General features: G+C 43.2%; 1 protein-coding gene across 1 annotated transcript in view; it reads right to left on the reverse strand.

The window, feature by feature from the left end:
* mknk2b (MAPK interacting serine/threonine kinase 2b) overlaps nt 1-17,813 on the reverse strand; it is a 28,516-nt gene that overhangs the window by 3,404 nt on the left and 7,299 nt on the right. The window contains exons 9-13 of the mRNA XM_068016373.1: nt 17,754-17,809; nt 16,593-16,688; nt 3,794-3,988; nt 448-612; nt 279-322 (exon numbers count right to left, since the gene is read on the reverse strand). Coding sequence (XP_067872474.1) covers nt 279-322; nt 448-612; nt 3,794-3,988; nt 16,593-16,688; nt 17,754-17,809 — 556 coding nt within the window. The remainder of the gene's footprint in view (nt 1-278; nt 323-447; nt 613-3,793; nt 3,989-16,592; nt 16,689-17,753; nt 17,810-17,813) is intronic.

Here is a 17,813-nt window from a genome sequence, read left to right on the forward strand (position 1 = left end):
TTTAATTGAAGTTTTGAAACATAACTTTGAACAATATTGGCACAGATTATTGGCATTTTGCAGTACTACAAAGCATTTAGGGTAGAGTTTCATTTCTTTTGAAATGACTCCTGAACAAGTAGCAAATCTTTTTTGCCGTGTTGCTAGAACTAGGTTCAAGCCCAGCCCTTTGCATCTTTATTGGCGTTAGCAACCATAAAATTCTCCCTCAAATGTCTCATTTAAAACGCCTTAATGCATTTAAATACTCAAGCTCAAGACTAGGTTTGTAGACGTACCTCTGGAGAAGGCGTGGTGTTGGAAGGGTATTCTCTGGCGCATGCTAAAAGCAAAAGGATAGAACAATTAATATAAGTACAGTATTTCAGGAAAAGGTGCAGTTGCAAAATACAGCACTTGAACAAAAAGTTTGGGTGTTTACGCATCTTAACGTGTAATTAAACATACCCCCTGCACCCATGGGTGCTCCAGCACTTGTGCTGCACTCAGCCTCTTCTTGGCATCTCTGACTAAGAGCTTAGTGATGAGATCCTTTGCGCCAAAAGAGATGTGAGCCCAGTCCTTGTCCGGGAACTCGTACTTTCCTTCTTGAATACTCTCGAATAGGTTATTCTGTAAATAGAAGTTATCAAAATTCTTTAAAAATGCAAGATCAGTGTCTGTTTAATTATTAAATCAATGTTACAGTTTATACGTTGAATTCGAACACCGAAAGTAGTAATTCAGCCCAACCAGTCCATATTGGTGTTTATTTGCCACGTGATCAATAGTCAGAATTTCATGTAACTGACTGAATTCCATGTGCTGTTATTCCCTTTGTTTTCAACTACCTATCCTATTTTGATAGCATTGACATGGTCTCTGCTTCAATCACTGCAGCAGTACATTCCACAGCCTCCCAACACTCTAACCCCTGCTCTCTGTCCCAAATCTCTTGCATTTAATCGTGCATTTACGCCCCTCTGTTCTAAATCCTTCAATTACTGGAAATGTCCGTTTCTATTTACTGTCCCTCCCATCATGCTTCAAGGCCTCAATCACATCTGTAATTTCCTCTGTTCTAATGAAAGAAGCTTTTTAAGATAGAAAGGAAATTAACTTTACTGCAATTCATAAACTTTAAACCCACATAGATCCATTTCTGACAGGCAAGCACGCCGCCCCAGGTTGGTCCATTGTTAAATGCCAAGTGTTAAATTTCTTAAATAGGTTCAGCTATTCAGTCAGTTTGTGATTAATCTATCCAACAATGCACTGCTTCCTGATCCCTGAATCTTAAAGCTTTTCTGACACAACCTTAAAAAAAGGCACACAAATCACTAGAAATTCTTTCAACATTAATTTTCCCTCTTAATAACGATTTACAGAGTGCCCCTGAGATATTGGTGACTAAGTCCCTTCAGACAACATAAAAAAGAAAATTACTTGCAAAATCCATTTAAATTCAGTGCTGCACTGTCAATTTCCCTCCCCAGACTATTATAATGCCATGGTTTAGAATTCTCAAGTGATGCAAGGGCACTAACCCTGCAATGCCATTTCCACTGCAAGTTTAGATGGGGCCAACCAGCTACTGCTGATAAACTTGAAAGGAAAAGCTCATCTTGAAAGTGGGCAAAGTTGTGAGTTTCAAGTAGATGAAAATTATGTATGTTCTTCAGCATCTACTTCCAGTTATGTAAAAGAACTCTGCAGCACAAGATTGGCAAACGGTCACGTTCCCTAGTTGTGAAATCCTAGACAATCCTCAGCGCCAGCTTAGTTCAGTTAACTCTCGCATCTCTGGTGCATTCAAGACAGCTGCATATAGCAAAAGCACTGTTCCCAACCAGAATAAAGAGGAGCAAATCAGACCTGGAGGCTGCACGTGACAGATTGATTTTATGCACATAATTTGTACTATCTTGCACTCGCTGCATTTTACTGGAGAAATCACCCTGCTTTTATCAGAAGTTAGGGAATTCTGTTTGTTGCAGTTTGTAGGGACCCTTTGTAAATAGACTGTGTTATGCTGTTTGCTGAGTAAATGCTTAAAGTCCTTAAGTCCCGCCCCCTTCCACTCATTGTCTGACACACTGGTGTCAGACACTCAGTGTTAGATATGGCAACGGTCACTTTTCACAATTAACAGAGATCTCGGTCAATCTGATCAAATCTGCTAGCATAAAACACATTGAGCAATCGTATCTAGATTCAAGTGAATAATGAAAGTGGCATATTGTCACTCTTGTGCTGCAGAGTTTCTAGTTGTAAGTTTGTGGAACTTTTTTAAAAAAATCAAAACATGGCAGTCTTACATTCCAGCTGAATGTTTACCTGACACATAGCTCTGGCTGGTGAACACGAGTTGAAAACGAAAACAACATCAGCTTCTCTACATTTCGAATGGTGTAGGATTTCACTTTTAAGCCAGATATTATTAGCAACATGAATTTTGTGAAATCAATTCAGAAAGCAATTATGTAACACTGGCTCTGGTCTCAGTTACTTGCCCTGTTATGCATCAGTATGTGGTTTCCAGAGCAGTTGCTCCAGCTTTACTATGCCTACAGCTCCTGGATATGTAGGTCATGACTATGGATGGGGAACATCTATTCAAGCAACAAACACAAAAAATAGACATGCTGAGCCTAATGAAGCTGTAAAATACATGACCAACCCAAACACCAAGTCTACAGAGTACAGGCAGAATGGAAAATAGCCACTTCTTTTTGATGCCTGGATTTGTGCTGAGGTACTGATCTCAGACAGGACACAAACGGTCTCATTAAAATTGGCCTCAGATGCCAAGTTAGGAAGGATGGTCCTACATGCGGAAGTCAGGTAAGGATATGACTGGGCCCAGCAGTGATGCCTCCATAGTTAAATACTGTACCAACATTCACAGTATAGGCTCATATGCAGAGAACAGTCAACTGGAAGATATTCACCTCTACCTTCATCCAATGTCGTTGTTCTGTCAGATATCCAGCCTATAGGAGCGTCAAATTTCTACAGCTAACATCTTCAGCCCCACCATAGACTCCGCTGCCTTGTCATTGACTCAACCTCTCCAGACACTGTCTTGGTCTTAACCAGACAGTTTGCAGCCTCAAAGTCCAATTAAACCCGGAGGCAAGTTTCTGTTCTCACTCTTCATTACAAAGGCCATCGATTTCTCACTCCATAACATCTACCACTTCCAATTCTACCTCAGCCCATCTACCACTGAAATGTACATTTATGCTTTTGTTACCTCCAGGCTCTTATCCCTCCCAATATTCCATCTTCCTCCCTCTACAAGCCTCTGAAGTGCCATGGACAGAATTCAAGACCCTACATAAAATGTAGGTTGTTTTGTTACAGCACAGAGGTACGAGCAGGATTGCCTTCAAGGCAGAAATAATATGGGTTGAAAATATATTATGCCTTGGTCCTCCCTCATCCTATAAAAGTAGCACAAAATCATTACCCATTAACCTCAGGACACACACAAGCACACCCAACAGCCATATTGTACTTAAGGCAGCTGACAGAGCTCCAGATCAGCACTGTGATCATCCAATTCCAGATGGGATGTTGGTATTTACTATTCGTCAGAATGACCATTCTCAATCCATTTACTCTCATTCGAAGAACTACCTACGGTCACTGATCAATTCTTTAGATTAGATTAGATTAGAGATACAGCACTTCTTCTGAGAAGTGCCTTGCACTTTTAGCATAGGTGAAGTTTCAGGAATTGAAACTGAGCTGATAATAAATTGCCAGAATCTGGAAAAACCCATTAAAAAAAAAAAAGTAGGTCACTCACCTGGCAGGAAAGACAGGCCTCCCCTCGGTCCCAACCACAGTCAGTACCACAGTTTCCTACAAAGGGCGGATATCCGCTGAGCATGATGTACAATATAACACCCAAGCTCCAGAGGTCACAACGCTTATCATATATTGTAGCCTCTTCGTTAAATGCCTCCACAACTTCTGGTGCCATGTACTCTGCAGACCCACACTAAACGTATATAAAAAAAAAATCACAGGAATTAATGGTGAGATAATTCACATATAGTCCTTTATGCTAAAATGTCATCTTATTTTAATTAAAAGGCAGTTTTACATTTAGGAGAGTAAAATTTGTTTTTGGTGAAAACCGTAGAGACTGAAATTTTTTTCAAGACACAGCACAGTTACCAACTCTTTTGTCCATGTTTGTATAACCCCATAGTACCTGAGCAGCATGATTATTTAGCATTTAACACAGGCCTGGCTATAAGAGTGAATTCTAAATCTGAGTCCCACTTTCATGCTCAGAAAAAGCTATTCATGCTATTAACTTTTGTTCCTATTTTCTAGGTCCCAGCTGCATCATTCACTGAACTGAAGCAAGAAGCAGCCTACCTACTCCCAGGCCCTTGCCTAGACCACCAGAATACACGAGCAACTTCAGAGAGGCTGGATCTGCGGATCTTCCTTCTATGGAGAGCATTCCCTTCTCCCTATCCATATCCATCCTTCTACTTTATGACAAAGTCAGGAGAGTGAACTGTGGTTTAAAGTTGCATCATAATATTCTTAAGGTTTTTTTGTTTAAAAGTTGCTGCAAGAAGAAGGTTCTGACATTTAAATAAAAGCAAAATACTGCAGATGCTGGAAATCTGAAATAAAAACAAGAAATGCTGGAAATTCTTCAGAACTGATGAAGGGTCACTGACCTGAAACGTTAACTCTGCTTCTCTCTCTCCACAGATGCTGCCAGTGCTGAGTATTTCCAGCATTTCTTTTCTGATATTTAAATGGTGATATGCTTTTCAATGAAACAATTATTGGAAAAGGGAAGGCATGTTTTTCAGTTTAAGGAGCTGGCAGATCTATGTTCTACTTCAAAATATCCATGTCAAGTGCAGTTTGCAACAAAACACTGCTCGCTATTCTTTCAGCAAGCTGGGGAGTGCACACCCAATTAACCCGTTAGCTACCAATTCAGTCATCTGGATAGCTGCTCAAAGAAATGAGCTTTAAAACCAAGCCTATTTGCCTTATTAGACAGTCAAATGTTTCATCTTGCTCAATTTGAAAAAGTCTGAAAAGGTTTTACATTCTTTCACATCCCATATATGCATTTGCTTTTGAAAGTATTTCACTTGTGCAGAATTTAGTTAATCTAAAACCACTGATATATAAAAGAGCAATTATACATATATCACGTCCACTCTATTAGACACCACAGAATTCTGTCCAATGAATCATTTGCAAACTGTCTGTCCAATATGGTCATAAAGATATAAACTACTTTATGACCCCAGTGTTCTAAATTAGATTTAAAAACCTACGAGAGAGAGACAGAGAGACAGAGAGACAGAGAGACAGAGAGACAGAGAGACAGAGAGACAGAGAGACAGAGAGACAGAGAGACAGAGAGACAGAGAGACAGAGAGACAGAGAGACAGAGAGACAGAGAGACAGAGAGACAGAGAGACAGAGAGACAGTGTGTGTGAAGACCCTAGTTAATGCTCAGCAAGCAATTATACTCAAAAGGTATTCAGCACCGTACTCATTGTATACAGCAATAAACCCAGAGGTTCTACAGATCAAATCACAAAAATGATGCAACTCAGGCTTGCCATCTGCAAGTCAATCATCAGCTGTAAAGGGACTTTCCAAACCTCGTAATCAGTCACACCACACCACCAGTTACAGGCCACACCTACCTTTCAATTTACATAAATAATTCACCACGAGTCATAGAGTCATACAGCAAAGAAACAGGCCATTCGGCCAATCGTGTCTGTGCCAGCCATCAAGCACCTAACTATTCTATCCCATTTTCCAGCACTTGGCCCGTAGCCTTGTATGCTATGGCGTTTCAAGTGCTCATCTAAATACTTGTTAAACGTTGAAGGTTCCTGCCTCTCTCTCTTCAGGCAGTGTGTTCCAGATTCCAACCACCCTCTGGGTACAAAAACTTTTCCTCAAATCCTCTCTAAACCTCCTGCCCCTTACCTTCAATCTATACCCCCCGGTTATTGACTTTTTTAAAAATTCATTCATGGGATGTGGGCGACGCTGGCCAGGCCAGCATTTATTGCCCATCCCTAATTGCCTTTGAGAAGGTGGTGGTGAGCTGCCTTCTTGAACCGCTGCAGTCCATTTGGTGTAGGTATACCCACAGTGCTGTTAGGAAGGGAGTTCCAGGATTTTGACCCAGTGACAGTGAAGGAACGGCGATATAGTTCCAAGTCAGGATCGTGTGTGGCTTGGAGTGCAACTTGCAGTGGTGTTCCCATGCATTTGTTGCCCTTGTCCTTCTAGGTGTTAGGGGTCGTGGGTTTGGAAGGTGCTGTTGAAGGGGTCTTGGTGAGTTGCTGCAGTGCATGTTGTAGATGGTACACACTGCTGCCATTTTGTGCCGGAGGTGGAGGGAGTGAATGTTTGTAGATGGGGTGCCAATCAAATGGGCTGCTTTGTCCTGGATGGTGTCAAGCTTCTTGAGTGTCATTGGAGCTGCACTCATCCAGGCAAGTGGAGAGTATTCCATCACACTCCTGACGTGCCTTGTAGATGGTGGACAGGCTTTTGAGAGTCAGGAGGGGAGTTACTCGCCTCAGGATTCCTAGCCTCTGACCTGCTCTTGTAGCCACGGTATTTATATGGCTACTCCAGTTCAGTTTCTGGTCAATGGTAACCCCTAGGATGTTGATAGTGGGGGATTCAGCGATGGTAATGCCGTTGAATGTCAAGGGGAGATGGTTAGATTCTCTCTTGTTGGAGATGGTCATTGCCTGGCACTTATGTGCCGCGAACGTTACTTGCCACTTATCAGCCCAAGACTGGATATTGTCCAGGTCTTGCTGCATTTCTACACGGACTGCTTCAGTATCTGAGGAGTCACGAATGGTGCTGAACATTGTGCAATCATCAGTGAACATCCCCACTTCTGGCCTTATGACTGAAGGAAGATCATTGATGAAGCAACTGAAGATGGTTGGGCCCAGGACACTACCCTGAGGAACTCCTGCAGTGATGTCCTGGAGCTCAGATGATTGACCTCAAACAACCATCTTCCTTTGCGCTAGGTATGACTCCAGCCAGCGGAGGGTTTTCCCCCCAATTCCCATTGACCTGAGTTTTGCTAGGGCTCCTTGATGCCATACACTGTCAAATGCTGCCTTGACGTCAAGGGCAGTCACTCTCACCTCACCCGCTAAGGTAGAAGGTTTCTTCCTATCTAACCTATCAATGCCCCTCAATTTTATATACCTCAATCATGTCCCCCCTCAGCCTTCTCTGCTCTAAGGAAAACAACCCTAGCCTTTTCAGTCTTTATTAGCAGAAATGCTCCAGCCCAGGCAACATCCTGGTGAATCTCCTCTGCACTCACATCCTTCCTATAGTGTGGTGCCCAGAACTGTGCACAGTACTCCAGCTGTGGCCCAATTAGTGTTTTATACAGCTCCATCATAACCTCCCTGCTCTTATATTCTACGCATCGGCTAATAAAGGCAAGTATCCCATATGCCTTCCCAACCACCTTATCTACCCGTGCTGCTGCCTTCAGTGATCGATGGACAAGTACACCAAAGTCCCTCTGACCCTCTGTACTTCCTAGGGTCCTACCATCCATTGTATATTCCCTTGCCTTGTTAGTCCTCCCAAAATGCATCACCTCACACTTCTCAGGATTAAATTCCATTTGCCACTGCTCTGCCCATCTTACCAGCCCATCGATATCGTCCTGTAATCTAAGGCTTTCCTCCTCACTATTTCCTCCTCACTATTTACGACACCACCAATTTTCGTGCCATCTGCAAACTTACTGATCATAACTCCTATATTCATGTCTAAATCATTAATGTACACTACAAAACAGCAAGAGTCCCAGCACCGATCCCGGTGGTACACCACTGGTCACTGATGAAACATCTATAGAAATTCTACAGAGCTCCAGACTCAGAGGTCTATAAAATCTTTTTTGCTCTTAGAATGTGTGCAATACTAGCAAGGCTGTATTTATTTCCCAGCCAGAGTTGTGCTAAAAAAGTGAAGGGCCACTGTCTTGAACCACCAAGTCCTGACATGACAGCGCTCCCAAACCCAAGTAGGAAATTCCACGATATTGGCCAATATATGTCCAAGTCAGGAAGATGTGAGACTTGGAAGGCGATGGTGTTCCCATGACCTTCCTCTGGTCAGAGAGGTCTTTGGGCTGACAGATGCTGGCAAAGCAAATTTGGTGAGCTGCTGTGGAGCATCTTGTAGATATATACTGCAGCCACCATGCTGAATATTGAATCCAGTGGCAGTGGTGTCAATAAAGTGCTCTGCTCCATTTTATGTTGAATTCTTTGATTACTGCTGTGGCTGGACCCACAAAGGCATGTGAAAAATATTCAATTCCTAAGCATTGTGCTCTCTTTTTACTGCCCTTGCTTGGCTCCAATCTTCAACTGGAGGGGAACTGAAGGAGCTATCTGTATTTACAACAACCCAACTTTTAGGACTCATCAAAGCTGAACCTCAGATGGCAAAGCTCATCCCATTTATAGATCAGTGTACAGGCACCAAAGCAGTACCTTACCCTCATCAATGTAGAAGTGCCTCAAAAGTTCTAGATCTCTTAAATGGAGTGTGCTTAACATAACAAAACAGCAGGAAGCGCTTCTAGTGATTTAAGGACAGCAGGTTGCCAAGCCAAAAGCGGAAATATTAGAAGTGGAGGCGAGTTCGAGGAGAAGGTCCTGAAGGAGGGGGCAGTGGATTCTCAGGGGGTTTAGGGATGATTTTCCAGAGAATAGGACCAAGCTGGCAGAAGGCAGAGCTGACAATGGTGAGGCAAGGTTGGGGGCGGGCGATGGTGGAAGGAGGCATAGGGATCTAGGTCAGAAGATTAAGCAGTTTAAGGCAGAAAGGATCTGCAAGGCTGAAGGGTGCAGAAATAGAAAGAGGAAAGGACGTGTGAGGATTTAAAGACAAGGATAAAACTTAAAAGTTCGAGCTAATTTTGAATGGGAATAAATTGGAAAAGTCGAAATCACTGTGGCTCAGAAGGGAAGGAGGGAGAACGGGAGAGCACTAGTCATCGGGGACTCGATGGTGAGGAGTACCGACAGGCGGTTCTGTGGGAGCAAGCGAGACGCACGGATGGTTTGTTGCCTCCCTGGTGCCAGGGTCCGTGATGTTTGTGATCGCGTCTTCAGGATCCTTAAAGGGGAGGGGGAGCAGCCAGAGGTCGTGGTGCACATTGGCACCAACGACGTAGGAAGGAAGGGTGGCACAGATGTTAGAAGTGAGTTTAGGGAGTTAGGCTGGAAGCTGAAAGCTCGGACGGACAGAGTTGTTATCTCTGGTTTGTTGCCGGCGCCACGTGATAGTGAGGCTAGGAATAGGGAGAGAGCACAGCTGAACACGTGGCTGCAGGAATGGTGTAGGAGGGAGGGCTTCCAGTTCTTGGATAATTGGACTGCATTCTGGGGAAGATGGGACCTGTTCAAACAGGACGGGCTGCATCTGAACCAGAGGGGCACCAATATCCTGGGAGGGAGGTTTGCTAGTACTGTTCGGGAGGGTTTAAACTAGTTTGGGAGGGGGATGGGAACCGGACTTGTAGTCCAGGGACCAGTGGGTCCACTCAGAAAGACAAAGAGTGTAGTGAGGTATTGGGGAAGGTAGCACTGTCGCAGAGGACAGATGGGCACGGAGAAGGGTTGAAGTGCATATACTTCAACGCAAGAAGCATCAGGAATAAGGTGAGTGAATTGAAGGCGTGGATGGGCACTTGGGACTACGATGTTGTGGCCATCACTGAAACGTGGATAGGTGAGGGGGAGGAATGGTTCTTGGAGGTACCTGGTTATAGATGTTTTCATAAGATTAGGAATGGTGGTAAAAGAGGTGGGGGGGTGGCATTGTTAGTTAGAAATAGTGTAACAACTGCTGAAAGAATTTTCGAGGAGGATCTGCCGACTGAGGCACTGTGGGTTGAGGTCAGGAACAGGAAAGGAGCAGTCACCTTGATGGGAGTTTTCTATCGGCCCCCCAATAGCAGCAGGGAGGTGGAAGAGCAGATTGGGAAACAGATTTTGGAAAGGAGCAGAAGTCACAGGGTAGTAATTATGGGGGATTTCAACTTCCCAAATATTGATTGGCAACTCTTTAGATCGAATAGTTTGGATGGGGTAGTGTTTGTGTAGTATGTCCAGGAAGCTTTTCTGACTCAGTATGTAGACTGCCCGACCAGAGGAGAGGCAATATTGGATTTGGTACTAGGTAATGAACCAGGGCAAGTGATAGAGCTGTTGGTGGGCGAGCACTTTGGAGATAGTGATCACAATTCTGTAGCATTCACTGTGGTAATGGAGAGGGATAGGTATGTGCAACAGGGCAAGGTTTACAATTGGGGGAAGGGTAGATATGATGCTGTCAGGCAGGAACTGAGGAGCATAAGTTGGGAGCATATGCTGGCAGGGAAGGGCACGGTCGAAATGTGGAACTTTTTCAAGGAGCAGATAGTAGGGGCCATTGATAAGCATGTCCCTGTCAGACAGGGAAGGGATGGTCATGTGAGGGAACCGTGGTTGACAAGAGAGGTTGAGAGTCTTGTTAGGAAGAAGAAGGATGCGTATATAAGGTTGAGGAAAAAGGGCACAGGCATAGCTCTGGAGGGATACAAGATGGCCAGGAAGGATCTGAAGAAAGGGATTAGGAGAGCTAAGAGAGGGCATGAAAAATGCTTGGCGGGTAGGATAAAAGAAAACCCCAAGGCCTTTTACGCGTATGTCAGAAATATGAGGATGACTAGGGGGACCGTAGGTCCGGTCAAGGACAATAGCGGGAGACTGTGTGTTGAGCCGGAAGAGATAAGTGAGGTTTTGAATGAGTACTTCTCTTCGGTATTTACGAATGAGAAGGGGTGTATTACTGAAGAGGACGGTGTGAAACAGACTGGTAAGCTCGAGGAAGTGCTCGTTAGGAGGGAAGATGTGTTGGGGTTTTTGAATAACTTGAAGATAGACAAGTCTCCCGGGCCTGACGGGGTATATCCAAGGATGTTATGGGAAGCAAGGGATGAAATTGCAGAGCCGCTGGCAATGATCTTTTCATCTTCTCTGTTGACGGGGGTGGTACCAGGTGATTGGAGGGTGGCAAATGTTGTGCCCCTGTTCAAGAAAGGGAATAGGAACAACCCTGGGAATTACAGGCCAGTTAGTCTTACTTCGGTGGTAGGCAAGTTGATGGAAAAGGTGCTGAGGGATAGGATTTCTGAGCATCTGGAAAGACACTGCTTGATTCGGGACAGTCAGCACGGTTTTGTGAGGGGTAGGTCTTGCCTCACAAGCCTGATTGAATTCTTTGAGCAGGTGACCAAGCAAGTGGATGAGGGTAAACCAGTGGATGTGGTGTACATGGATTTTAGTAAGGCATTTGATAAGGTCCCCCATGGTAGACTTATGGAGAAAGTCAGGAGGCATGGGATAGTGGGGAATGTGGCCAGTTGGATTAAGAATTGGCTAACTGATAGAAGGCAGAGAGTGGTCTTAGATGGTAAATACTCAGCCTGGAGCCCAGTTACCAGTGGCGTGCCACAGGGATCAGTTCTGGGTCCTCTCCTGTTTGTGATTTTTATTAACGACTTGGATGAGGAAGTCGAAGGGTGGGTCAGTAAATTTGCAGATGATACAAAGGTTGGTGGAGTTGTGGATACCGAGGAGGGCTATTGTCGTCTGCAAAGGGACTTGGATAGGTTGCAGTGCTGGGCTGAAAAGTGGCAGATGGAGTTTAACCCTGAAAAGTGTGAGGTCGTCCATTTTGGAAGGACAAACACGAATGCAAAATACTGGGTTAACGGTAGGGTTCTTGGGCATGTGGAGGAGCAGAGAGACCTTGGGGTCTATGTGCATAGATCGTTGAAAGTTGCAACTCAAGTGGATAGGGCTGTGAAGAAGGCATATGGGGTGTTAGCGTTCATTAGCAGAGGGATTGAATTTAAGAGCCGTGAGGTGATGATGCAGCTGTACAGGACCTTGGTAAGGCCTCATTTGGAGTACTGTGTGCAGTTCTGGTCGCCTCATTTTAGGAAGGATGTGGAAGCCTTGGAGAGGGTGCAGAGGAGATTTACCAGGATGTTGCCTGGAATGGAGAATAAGTCTTACGAGGAAAGGCTGAACATTCTAGGCCTCTTCTCATTAGAACGGAGAAGGATGAGGGGTGACATGATAGAGGTTTATAAGATGATCAGGGGAATAGATAGGGTAGACAGTCAGAAACTTTTTCCCCGGGTGGAGCTAAGCGTTACAAGGGGTCATAAATTTAAGGTGAAGGGTGGGAGATATAAGGGGGATGTCAGGGGAAGGTTCTTTACCCAGAGAGTGGTCGGGGCATGGAATGCCTTGCCTGGGGAAGTTGTTGAGTCAGAAACTTTAGGGACTTTCAAACGGCTTTTAGATAGGTATATGGATAAAGGAGAATGATGGGGTATAGATTAAATTATCCTTGACAGAGGACAAAGGATCGGCACAACATCGTGGGCCGAAGGGCCTGTTCTGTGCTGTATTTTCTATGTTCTATGTTCTATGACTGCAAACTATAGAGTGAATTGTTCCAGAACTCTTTCCCAAATCCAACAGAACATATTCTGGAGAAAAGACTAGATCACATTAGGATACCACATCCAAAGTGGTCAGAATCATTTTTAGGCTTTAATTTACTCAATATATTAAAACCCTTTGCTCAGACAGACCCAATTCACTAAACACAAGCCCAAGAACTGCACAGGACTAATATTTTATGCTTTGCCGATTCAAAGTAGAAAAAAAACCAAATCGCTATCAAAAGGGTTAACAGGAGCAAAATAATTACACTTGTCCTATTATGACCTCTCAGCTGAAAGAAACAAGTCCTAGGTACAGGTGCTTAGCCCCTCCCCCCACAGTGTAACTTGCAGATCCATTTTGTACAGAGAGCTAAAGTGCCCTTTGCCCTTTCTCTGTGAAACGCCCCCGTTTCCACCAATTGCATCAGATCTGCTGAGCTGGGTGGAACTTTCCTTGCTCGCAGCAAAGTAGCACATGATGAAATGTAAGCACAACCCAGACTAAACCAAAAGCTCTACAGTTTATATTGATTTTTGTCTGTTCCATTGGCCATTACATTAAAGCTGTCTGGTCAAACAAGATTCGCACATCATTCATTCTTATCTTTCCTTCCTGCTTAGGCCTTTTTGTTTTTGCAAATATTCACAAGTCCTGCAGTTATTTAACACAAAACACTGAAATTTGTAATCTATGCAAGACCAGATCCATCTGGCAGAATGACATTGCATGAAGTTTTTTTTTTTTTAAAAACAGCCATACTTTATAGAGACATGGATTCAATTTCTCGGAGACACAGCTGGCTCCTGTAATGTGCCTGTAGTACACTACAGCGAAATACAAACACCCTTTTTAAAAAAAAATTAAACACCGATGGATTAAAGATTGGGTCGACACTGCCACTGTTTTACAGGCATAAAACCACTGCCAAAGCGTCCAATATGGCAGGTGTCTTGCGTACACAAAATAGGAGTCAGGCCCTTTCATATGCAAGATAAAAAAATTCTCTACTTTTGTTTTAAAATTTTAACTGGGCCAAAGATAGTAAATTGAAGTTTGTGAATGCATATCTGCTTTTATACATATGCAAATGGTTGATAAAAAGGGGAAATAAAGGGAATTGGGAGCAGGACAGGCATACTTAATTATGACAACTGCTCATGTGGAGGATAAACCCCAACATGGGATGGGTCAAATGGTTGGTTTTCATATTGTAATGTTACGCTAGCTAGCGTCAAAACAACAGCAGCTTTTCGTCATAGTAATTACTTCAACACAGAGCCATATCAGTACATAAACAGTTTGATCAATTTCTCAATGTTTGCTGTTACTGTAGGAAAGAGAACAGTAATGCTCATCTGTTCGGGGGTATCCTTCAAGAAGCCGATATTGTAACAAAGCGCATGGTAACACACCAAAAAAAAGGCTTCTGGAATAAAACCTTGCAATTACTGAATATATCTATGGTTCATTCAGACAAACTGTCCTGCCAGGTCTCAGCAGCAAGAGAGAATTTCATGAGTGCAAAGTTGTGCACTCACATAAAATACATATGCTAAGAACTCAAATGAAAGATAGCAAGAATCCTGGAATGCTTTGCTGTGTTGAATTCAGAAGACAGTTCAATATACAGTGGAAGTTAAGTACCGTCTCTCCCAAGTTGATTATGAATATTTCTTTTTTTATAAAAGTCAGTTGCCTACTGCCGAGATCAGTAATGCACAATAGATATCATGTACTATTTCCAATGAAATCAGGTGGTTAAAAAGGTACAACTGCAGCCCTCAGTTAGGTTACATTCAATTCACCAAAAAGACTAGGTTAAATTTCTGTTTATAAGTTTAGAGTACGTGAGCAAGGAGGTTACGTTGAACTTGTGTAAGACACTAGTTTGGCCTAGTATTGCGTTCAGTTCTGGGTGCCGCACTTTAGGAAAGACATGAAGGCATTGGAGAGTGCAGAAAAGATTCAGGAGAATGGTTCCAGGGATGAAGAATTTCAGTTATGAAGATGATAGACCGGAGAAATTGGGACAGTTTTCCTTGGAGAAGGCCAAGAGGAGATTTGATAGAGGTATTCAAAAATCGAGGGGAATCTGGACAGAGTAGATAGGGAAAAACTGCTCCCACGCATGAAAGGATCAAGAACAAGAGGGCAGAGATTTAAAGTAATGGTAAAAGAAGCAAAAGCAGCATGAGGAAAAAAAGTTTTTCCACAGTGGTTAGGGTCTGGAATGCCCTGTCTGAGAGCGTGGTGGAGGCAGTTTCAATCAAGGCATTCAAATGGGAATCAGACTGTTATATGAAAAATAAGCATGTGCAGGGTTACAGGGAGGAGGGGGAATGGCACTAGGCGAACTGCTTATTCAGAAAGCTGATGCAGAAACGATGGGCCAAATGGCCTTCTGTGCTGTAACAATTTTATGATAAGAAACTTGACTTGACTATGGGAATTCCCTTTTGCACTGAGCACGAGTGAAGAATGTTGGGAAAGGACATGAATTGCAACAATTTCCAACATTGCTACTGACATCTAGTAATGATAATTATGGTTTGTACCTACAGTTTAGTTTGTCTATGTGTACAAATGCACACTTTGATTCAGACCCTCGTTTAAACTTTTAAAAGAAGTTCACCTGAAACTAATCTTTTAAAGTAAATAGCTCCAAAACCGAATAGAAACATGATAGTTCTTGTTAGCAACTGTTCTGCACTTCATTATATTTCAAGCACTAATCTATGGTGCATCACCACCCCCCCCCCCCCCCCACCCCCACCCCCCCACTTCCCCCTTCCCTAGCAGCCTATTGATGCACTGAAAACAACATTGAACCCACGATCCCCAGAGAAGAACTGGAAATCTTTCTAGGAAGGCATTTGTTGGCTAGAACATGCCGACCTTGAGCTTGAACTGTGCCAAAACAGAACCTTATAGCAACATACAAACCACGGAGAGTTCACAAGTTCAGTGACAGTGGAGGAACATGCCTTAGCTGACAAAGATTGATAGCTCAGAAAAAAAAACAAACATACGGCACACACACAATTGCAATTCTAATTATTTTTTAACGCCACTAAATGGTACATTGGCTCTACAAGTTTAACAGTGAGAAGTGTTTTCAGCTTCACACCAACAAACTCAAGTCAAATCGAATTTTAAGGTTTAACGTTACTCCAAATGGAATACTACTACCTATGGGCAATCACATTCCCCTTCACTGAGGGTCCAGATCAGGCCCCAACTCTGGATACATTATACAACTGTAGTGATAGCGTAAAGCAAAAGCCCTTTGCACCAAGCACTACAGTTATAATGAACACAACCTTACTGAGATTTTACATTAAACTTTAACAACCCACATGGCTGGAGAAAACCAAACCCATCTTCTAATCATGAAAGCTGTATATAAAAAGGTAAACCAACACTAATCTGTCAATTTAAGCAGCATCTCTCATGATTAAACCGCATCAGGTGGTTTCTTTCTTTCCCCACAAACTAAAATCCAAAGCTAGGTTGGAGAATGACCATATTAAGAACCCATTTGCAAAAGCCCTGAATTGTATCTGAAGTAACTGAGGGTCTAAAAGCCCTGAACGATGAGTTAATTTGAAGTTTAGACTCCTAGGTGAGTTCATAAGTTTTGCGTCCCATCATTCCCTTTTCCCTTCATTGGGTGAGTTTTCTCAGCTCTCAAGTGGAACATTGCACACAGAGGTGGCAAAATATGCAATTCCGAGGGGCATGGGGAAAGAGAACGAAAATGAGCAGATGAATTACTGGGTAGAATTGCACAAATGGGCTCCAGGGGAAATCTTGGACACACCAATGCGAAAGAGAACAAGATGAATTAGCAATTAAGGGTCACAAGTGACAGTCAAGGTGATCTCAGAGCAAATGGATGTCTATCACAGAATCAAGTTATCTGCAGTCAGTGGCAGAATTTCAGGTTTTTAATAGCTACAGAATTCACAACAATGAGGCAAGCTCTGGATGTAATCCATCGAACAGTTCTAATTAAAACTGCTTCTTACCGGTGTCAGAAGTTCAGGGGTTGAGATAGGGGAGCAGTCACCATTCAGTTTTATCCCACTTCCCAAGTCAAAGTCGCAGATCTTGACTGGAGAGAGCTAGGAGGATTTTTTAAAAATTAATTGCTAAAATCATTCACTAAATACAAACATACAGTTAAGCTCATAATTCTGATTAAACAGTTGCCCCTCATTTTCCTTCAAATGTATTTTTTTTTCTGTGTAGCTGGATGGTGTTTGTGACCAGATTGCTTAATATGGTCAGTTAATTGTTTAAAAAAATTATAGGTTAAACTCTGCCAATGGCCAAAGGTACCAATGGTGCACTGAACCATGGAGATTAGGATTGATGCCCGGTATGTGCTGTGTTGACTGATTAACAGTGTTACAATTAGCCTCAGCACCCCTGCCTTAGGGTTTGGCACAGGGGTGGGCTTGGGTGGAGAAAGCCAGGGTTCCCATTGCCAATCACCATCTGGCGACTCCCTCCGGAAACTGCATTTGTGTGGACATTGTGCAAGCTCTGCCCCGCCCCCCAAGTCTGGTCAGTCAATACTATAGACTGGACTCAAATGAAGAGTGGTCAGTTGGGCAAGATGCCAAAAGACGGCCAGCTTCCCTGAAACATAGTCTTTAAAAAAAAACATTTAGGCTGGGGAGGGGGGGAAAAAAAAAAAGGGTGTATAACACAGGTTGGTGTACCACTGGAATCAGCTTTTCTGTCCTAATAAGAGAGTTCTAGATAAAACAGCTTCTTTATAAATGCTAACCACCCTGCTGGGTATTTCCAGCATTGTAGTTTTTGGTTTATTTATTTATTTTACATAGAGCTGCTATCTGTCTTCACCAGTTCAGGAAAGCAGTCAGCTTCATGCAAGCTTCAGGTGTAGGTAACTGCAAAGATACATTGCCCCAGCAGAAGTAAGCCAGTGAGAATGTCAATAGGAAGCATTTAGAAACCATCTGGTAGTACCTCAACCATCGATGTTCCATCCTAGTTGGGAGGTTTCTTGAAGTTGTTTCCTACATAGTCAGGTTTCCACATAGGCCAATTGCCAACCCATTCAGTACATTTTCTCAATTTTTAAAAAAAAGCTGAGGTACTGATCTGGCTTCATTTGCTAATACTGCTTTTTCACAAACGTTGTTAGAAGTGGTGCCTACCTGTTCTGGGTTCTCACACAAGATGTTCTCTGGTTTCAGATCTCTGTGCGCCATGCCTAA

Source organism: Heterodontus francisci, chromosome 36, assembly GCF_036365525.1.
Source record: "Heterodontus francisci isolate sHetFra1 chromosome 36, sHetFra1.hap1, whole genome shotgun sequence".
NCBI lineage: Eukaryota > Metazoa > Chordata > Chondrichthyes > Heterodontiformes > Heterodontidae > Heterodontus > Heterodontus francisci.